Below are 8,103 nucleotides of genomic sequence, written 5' to 3'. Positions count from 1 at the left end.
AAGTTCATGAATTACATTCATGAACTTTCAAGAAAAATTCATGAATGATATTAATAGGTTCAATGCATTTTCATGAACTATTCATGAATAATTTGTAAAAGTTATTTAGGAATGTTCATGAACTATTCATGAATGTTCTTGCTTTTAGTAAACAAAAATGTAATAAGTTAGGCAAAATGAAAAACTGTAAAAGAAAATATTTTAATAGCATCTTGAAAGATTTCACAGAATTTTTGTTTTCCAATCAATGGGTAACAAAATCTTTGTTCAAGTAAACAACTCTGATAAGTGATAACAATAATAAATAAATTATGTAGTTCATATATTCCTAATAAATTATGAAAAATTTCAATTCAAACGCGACTCTTTGCAGAATCCTTAACCTTACTTGGTCAAGAGGAGAGTGGGTTCCTTATTCAGCGCATTTCAAAGTGTATGCCTAAAACATGTAAAATGGAATGATTTTTAATCCAAGTCTCACTGTCTGGCAGAAAAGTGTGTTCAGCAATTAGGGCATCAGCTTAAAGGGCTTTCAAGGATTTTGAGCAGAGGTGGTCAAATAAAAAAATCTTATTGGCTTTCCCTGTGGAATTTTCAGAATTTCATCACTTGGATCCATTGATCGATTAAGATTCATATTTTCATTCCTTTCTTTTGTTTTTCTTCAAGAGCCTGGATTTTTTATATTCTTTTTTTTTTTTTTTTTTTTTAATCTTCTGATCTCAACTCATCAACATCATCTGTGAACTGCTTCTCTTTTCCCTACAAGAACAAAGATTTTCTGAAAATGCTCATAAATGTGAAAACTTAAGACTTGCATATTTGTTTCATTTAATTCTGCATCATAGGCACTGCCATATTTTAAAGCATTTCGAGCGGGAGTTTAGCCTGTTTCCCTTGCCCGCCATGTTCAAGATGTTATAGGTGAACAGGATGAATGTTTCAAACTTTAATTATTAAATGTAACGTAATTTGGTTGGATCTCCAAAGTTTGACAAAATTTTCATTAAAAAGGACATAACTGAACTCTTACAAATAGACAGTAATATCTTGACAAATATCTCACAGAATGAGATTCAGCGATTGCCTCCATTTTTTGTAACTCACCACTAATATCTGCAATTATGAAGTAAATTGATCCTCTGGATATTCCTTCTTCGTATTCTGTTATTTTCTTCAAAGGTTGACAAAGAATGACTACGCTAATAATCCTCCCACTCTACCGATTCACTTTCCAACGTCTCGCACGTTTCAAAGTTTGTGCCTTTTAAAAAGTGTCATGCAGAGCTAATTAAGAAATAGTTTCGAATTGCCAAGATTTTTGTTAAACAAAAAATAACAAACACTATCTGAATGATTTTTCACTGAAATTATTTTTTTTAAATTAATATAAGTTATATCATTTATTGAATTGGATTTTTTTTTACATTATACCTGTAGAGCCATAGTTTCGTATTCAAGAATGGCCGCCTCCATATCAGAGGACAATAAATATCTGTTGGAACCACTCTCCCTCAAACTGAGTACCCTGAGCTATGAAAGTGTATAGGAGAATAGACTACAAAATACGAATGTGGTTCATGTCATAGCTTCTTCACATCCATGCAGCCTGTGCTGTATCATTTACACACGATGGACAGAAAAATGTGACATTATAACAGCATCAAAATATAAAGCTTTTCGACCCAAGAATGATACGGTACAGTACGGACAAGAGATATAATTTTTTAGTTGTCAATAAATTTATGATACGTTTTTACGTAGATTATGAAATTTTTCCTAGTCTGTAAGTCTGTTTCATTTTCTTACAACTTGTTGAAAGTTTGACAAATAGAGAAAATTCGGTCGAACAAAGTTGTGTCGTGAAAAATGAGATAATTTAAAGCACAATATTAATATAACTGGCCAATTTAAATGATGAAGAAACATTAGTAATTCAATATGAGAATAAAATGCTGTCAGTATTGATGCAGTGTTCTTTAAATTACGATCATGATTTAATTATAATCTCCCTTCTAGACAGTTCATAACAGAGTTTTATTATCCTGAAGAGTCTAAGTTATCAATTACATAGATTAGAAAATAGTGATTTTAACCTCTTATGTTCCCCTACTCGGCTCTGATCCCATACTTTCAAAATCAAAACAAAAGCATGTTATTAATTAAATCAGGGGCTTGTTCAACAATTGCATCTGCAAAAGTTGTAATATGGGAGTAATGAGTGTTTTCTGGCGATCGTTTGTGACAATTTGATTTTTACATTTTTAGTCTTCATGAAAATTCATGAACATTCATTACCTTGAACTACTAAGTTTTTTTCTTTAAACTGAAAATTACCAATATTCATATTTGTTCATCATTTGTTCATGAACTATGAATTATGAATGTTTTCATGAATTTTATTCATGAACTACTTTTATGAACCTGTTAAGAATCCTTTAAGAACCATTCATGAACAATTATGAACAACTCATAAAGGTTCTTAAAATCATGAATATCATTTCGCAGGGGTAATTATAATTGGAGGAATTTGTTCTGCAATATATATGGATGACAAGAGGTGTCCTGTATTTTTTGATTCACATTCCCATGGAAAAGATGGTCTTTCTTGTGCAGATGGGAAGGCTGTAAAAATCACTTTTGGAGATACTGAGCAACTTGTGGACTACATGTTTGCATTATATCAAAGTTGTAATATTTCAATGATAAGCCAGTTTGAGATTCAACCAGTGTCGGTAAAACAAAAAACAAATGTGTCCATTTTAGGAAATGAGAGACTCTCCTTAATTGACAAGTACTTTGAGTTTCAAGGGAACATGTCTAGAAAATGTACCAATTCTGAATCATCACAAAGAAATCGAAATGAATATATGAGAAATTACATGCGAAACAAAAGGGAAAACTTGGAGATAAAACAGAAGGACAGGGAAAGTAACCTTAGAAGTATGACCAAAGCAAGGCAGAGTAAAGAATTTAAAGAGAAAGAACTTGTTTCCAAAAAAAGTGTCCGAGAAAATCCTGAAACAAAGCAGAAAGAAAGAGATCGTTCATTAAAAAGTATGAACAAGGCAAGACAAAGTAAAGAATTTAAAGAGAAAGAACTTGTTTCCAAAAAAAGTGTCAGAGAAAATCTTGAAACAAAGCTCAAGGAAAGAGAACGTACATTAAAAAGTATGAACAAGGCAAGACAAAGTAAAGAATTTAAAGAAAAAGAACTTGCTTCCAAAAAAGGTGTCAGAGAAAATCCTGAAACAAAGCTCAAGGAAAGAGAACGTACATTAAAAAGTATGAACAAGGCAAGACTTAATACAGGATTCTGTTTAAAAGAAAGAGAAGCAAAGAAAAAGAAAAGAGACAATGTACAGCAGCTAGAGAAAGAACGGCTAAGTAAAATGCAAAGTAGAGAAAAATACAGAGAAAAGGAAAGAGAGAGTGACAGAGTTTCTAAAGCTAAAAGGAGGCTTGATATGGAATTCACAGACCATGAAAACAATTTATTAAAAAAAAGGTGTCATGGTAATTCGTTGGAAGATTGTATAGAAAAATTTCATGAAGAAGTGAAAATTGGTCCAATTTATGTGTGTACATGTTGTCATCAGACTTGGTTTAGGAAAAGTGTTGTGAAGCTAGATACAACTAATCTTAGTGTTAGTAGTAAAAGTATTTGTACTGGATTTACATCTGCAGATGGCATAGAATGGCTATGTATAACCTGCTGTTCAGCTTTGAAAGATGAGAAAATTCCAAAACTGTCAGTTAAAAATGGAATGAAGTGGCCTGAAAAACCAGATACTTTGAATTTACACCCACTGGAAGAGAGGCTGATATCTCAACGCATACCATTCATGCAAATAAGAGAATTACCTAGAGGAGGTCAGATGTCGGTCAAAGGAAATGTTGTAAATGTTCCAGTTGATATTCAGCCAACTGTGAATGCCCTTCCACGACAAATAGATGAGCATGTAACTATAGCTGTAAAATTAAAGAAAAGATTATCTCACAAATCGGCATGCTTCACAGAAAATGTTCGTCCAAATATGGTGTTAGATGCTTTACAATGGCTTATGAAGAATAGTGAATTGTATAAAAATTCCGGTATAGTGATAGACCAATCTTGGAGAGATGAAATTGAAAAAAGTAATGAAGAAACAGTACAAGAACTGATTGGTAGTTCAAATGATAGTGATGATCGTGAATCTGAAAGTAATGATGATGGTTTTTGTGAAGTTTCTTCAGATGATTGTATTCAAGGCAATTCAGATACACTTGTTGATGAAGCAGATATTGATACAAATAAACTGTATGTGTTTGCCCCTGGAGAAAACCAAAAACCAGTAAGTTTATTTACAGATAAAGATGCAGAATATCTTTGTTTTCCCACAATATTTTGTGGTCAACGCAGAATTGAAAGTGATGAAAGAGAAGTTCCAGTACACTACAGTGATATCGCAAAATGGGAGTTATGCAGTGTTGATAGACGTGCAGCACAATCTGTACCAAACATCTTTTTTAAATTGAAGAAAATTCAAATTAAGCAAGTTAGTGACAAAGTTAACTTGGCACTGAGAAGATGTAAATCAGATGGTAAGAAAATCACTGCTGAACAAGTTTTGAATCCAGCCTCTGCAGAAAAAATTGTAAAATTAAATGAAGGGTATTATATATTCAGAACACTCAGAAATTCACCTGCATATCTTTCAACTAAAAAGAAAGATGTATTTGCCATGATAAGGCAGTTGGGTCTTCCAACCTGGTTTATTTCTCTCTCATCAGCTGATACCAGATGGCAAGATCTGCTTAAAACATTGGCAACACTAGATGGAAAAACCCTGTCACAAGAAGAATTAGAGGATTTGAATTGGAGTGAAAAATCAAAACTAGTTAAACAAGATCCAGTGACTTGTGCAAGATTTTTTGACAACAGAGTTCAACTTTTCATCAATACTGTTCTTAAGAGTCCTCACAATCCTCTAGGTGTTGTCACTGATGTGTTTCGGAGGGTAGAATTCCAAAACCGAGGTTCACCGCATATTCATATGCTTGTATGGACAAGTGATGCTCCAAAGCACAAAGAGAATAGCAATGAGGAAATTGAACTTTATGTAGATAAGTATGTCACATGTGGTTTGCAGGAAAATAATCCTCAAATGAAGCAGCATGTAGAGCTTCAAGTACATAAGCACTCAAAGACTTGCAAAAAAGGCGGTAGATCTTTATGCAGATTTGGATTTCCTCTGCCACCTTTGCCCAAAACCATGCTTCTTGAACCCTTGGATGTTGATGTTGAGCATTATAGAAAGTTGTATTCTGATATTCAGAAGAAAATTAATGATTACAAAGATGGTTGCAGTTTAGACTATGAGTCCTTCTTAGAGACTGTTGTAGAAATGTGTGAGGATAAGTATATAAAATGTATTTGAGCTTCCTTGAAAGGTCCTAAAGTGTTTCTGAAGAGAAGTCAATCGGAGATGAGAGTGAATTACTATAATGCATCAGTGTTAAAGGCCTGGAATGCTAACTTAGATATTCAGTTTGTACTTGATCCTTATGCATGTGCCACATACATTGTTGCTTATATCAGCAAATCTCAGAGAGGAATTAGTGCAATGCTTGATAAGGCATCTCAAGAAGCTGCAGAAGGAAATATGGATCTTAAACGACAAGTTCGACATATTGGAAACAAGTTCTTAAACTTTGTTGAGGTCAGTGCACAAGAGGCAAGTTACTTAATCCTTCAGATGCCACTTACACAAGCAACTAGAGAGGTTGTTTTTATCAATACCTCACCACCTGAAGACAGAGTTTTCTTACTCAAACATCAAGATGAATTGAATGAGTTACCCAAGAATTCAACTGATATCAAGGCAGATAGTATGATACAAAGATATGCAAGAAGACCAAAACAGCTAGAAAATCGGTGCTTAGCTGATGTAGTTACTGAATTGGAAGTGACTTTCCCGAAAGAAATTAGAAAAGATATACAAGAAGAAGTCAATGATGATAACCCAGAGGATAATTCTCAAGAAACTTTTACGGATCAAGATGTGTTAGTTCATTTGAAAAATGGGATTAAGATCAGAAGACGAAAAAACAAACGAGTAATTAGATATGTAGGGTACAGCCAAAAAACAAATTCTGAACAGTATTACAGAGAAAGAATTCTTCTCTTTCTGCCTTGGAGAAATGAGAATGCTGACCTACTTGGTGGTTTTCAAACTTATGAACAGCACTACAGACAAAAAGCATGTATAATACAAGTGAAACAAAAGAAATATGAGCATTTTGTGGATGAATTAGAGCAAGCTCGACTTCAAGCGGAAGAAGATCTTGATCATCTGGAGACTATAGCACCAAATACAGAGCATGCTGAGGCAGAAGATGCAGAGATAGGTTCTGAACCATCTGAGGAATTTGTTCATTTTGATCCTGATACAGTTCAACACAGAGAATTTGATATTGGGCCAGAACTTGGATTGTCCTCAAAAGTAACTGAAACAGAAATGAGTGCAGTCCGCATTCCTGATCAGCAGTATTATAAACTTTTGCAATCCCTGAATACTAAGCAGAGGGAATTTTACAATCATGTAACTAACTGGATTCAAAACAGAGATGAATCATTATATGCTTTTCTTACTGGTGGAGCAGGTGCAGGAAAATCAGTGGTTATTGATGCCATTTTTCAGACATTACACAGAATACTGTACTCAAAAGAAGGTGAAAATCCTGATGATATTAGAATATTACTTTGCGCTCACACTGGTAAAGCTGCATACAACATCAAAGGGACTACTATTGCATCAGCATTTCACAGAAAAATGTATCAATCTCAGCAGCACATGAGTGCAGATGAACTGAACTCATTTAGGACAAAGTACCAAAATTTGTCAGTTGTGATAATTGATGAAATATCAATGGTAGGAAATAATATGCTGTCATTTATAAATGATAGACTTCAACAACTTACTGGGAGAAAACAAGATTTTGGTGGTATCAGTATCATAGCTGTAGGTGATTTGTATCAGTTGCCACCCGTTGGAGACAAGTGGATTTTCAAAGACCTTTCTAATCCTGGTCAGAGTTTAGCAAACAATTTGTGGCATGGACATTTTTATATGCATGAACTAACTGAAATTATGAGACAAAAAGATGACCTCAGATTTGCAGAAATGTTAAATAGACTACGTGAAAACAAGATGACAGATGAAGACAAAGAACTCATATCTCAACGAATCATCAAGCAAGACTCTGAAGTCTATCCTAAGGAGGCACCTCATCTGTTTATTGAGAACAAGTTTGTTGATTGTTTTAATAACAATCTTATAGAAAACCTTTCAACAAATAAAGTAAATGTAAGAGCAGACACAGATGTGTTATCCCAGACAAAACTTTCTGCATCAGTAAAATTAAAACTAGTTCAAAACTTGCCTGAAAACCAAGCATCTACTGGACAATTAAGTACCAGTCCACATAAAAATCAGACAAAGGGTGATATATGAGGGTTCTCAGAATTTGATGATTTTCCACTCATAGATTTATTTTGAAGTATGAACAATGTATGTAAAATGAAAAATGTTTTGAATCATGGTAACCATGGAAACCCGGTCAAAGAAATTTCCTTAGCAACCGGCGGATTTTTCAGTGTTGAAGGACAAAAAATCACCTATGTTTGAGGCTTAAAATAACACGTAAATACCATGAGAATTATTCTTACTTATGGGTGTAATAAAGATACACATTTATTGTGTTCTTCTGTGGTAGACATTGGAAGGAACATATGTTTTACAAGTTTTGCTGATTCAGCATTTTTAGTGATTTTGGCAATATTCAAGGCCAAATTTTAAAAATGGCCCGATTAATACAGTTGTTACATGTATCTCATATAAAAGCAGAGGTATTTTTCTTTTAGAATTTGAAGTCAAATCCATGGGCTCTTTTGAAAATCGAATCTGTTGCCTAGCAACAAAAATGGGCTTTTTGATGCATAAAATGAGAAACAATGTAAAAAGTTTACGGAAAAATCAAATGAACGGTTATTTATGATAAATGAGATAAAAATTTTAAAATAGTATAATTAAATTCGGTCTCCCTAGCACATTATTGAAG

General features: G+C 33.6%; 1 protein-coding gene across 1 annotated transcript; it reads left to right on the top strand.

The window, feature by feature from the left end:
* Positions 1–2,526: 2,526 nt before the first annotated feature.
* Positions 2,527–5,420, top strand: LOC134234806 (uncharacterized). Its single transcript, XM_062716848.1, has one exon. It carries the CDS (start codon positions 2,547–2,549, stop codon positions 5,418–5,420), a length of 2,874 nt encoding a protein of 957 aa, XP_062572832.1. The 5' UTR covers positions 2,527–2,546.
* The last annotated feature ends 2,683 nt before the right edge of the window (positions 5,421–8,103 follow it).

This window comes from Saccostrea cucullata, unplaced genomic scaffold (genome assembly GCF_032062105.1).
Source record: "Saccostrea cucullata isolate Sc308-1 unplaced genomic scaffold, CSIRO_AGI_Scuc_v1 ctg179, whole genome shotgun sequence".
Classification (NCBI taxonomy): Eukaryota; Metazoa; Mollusca; class Bivalvia; order Ostreida; family Ostreidae; genus Saccostrea; species Saccostrea cuccullata.
The sequence above is the reverse complement of the archived record's forward strand: the minus strand, read 5'-3'. Positions and strand labels throughout refer to the sequence as shown.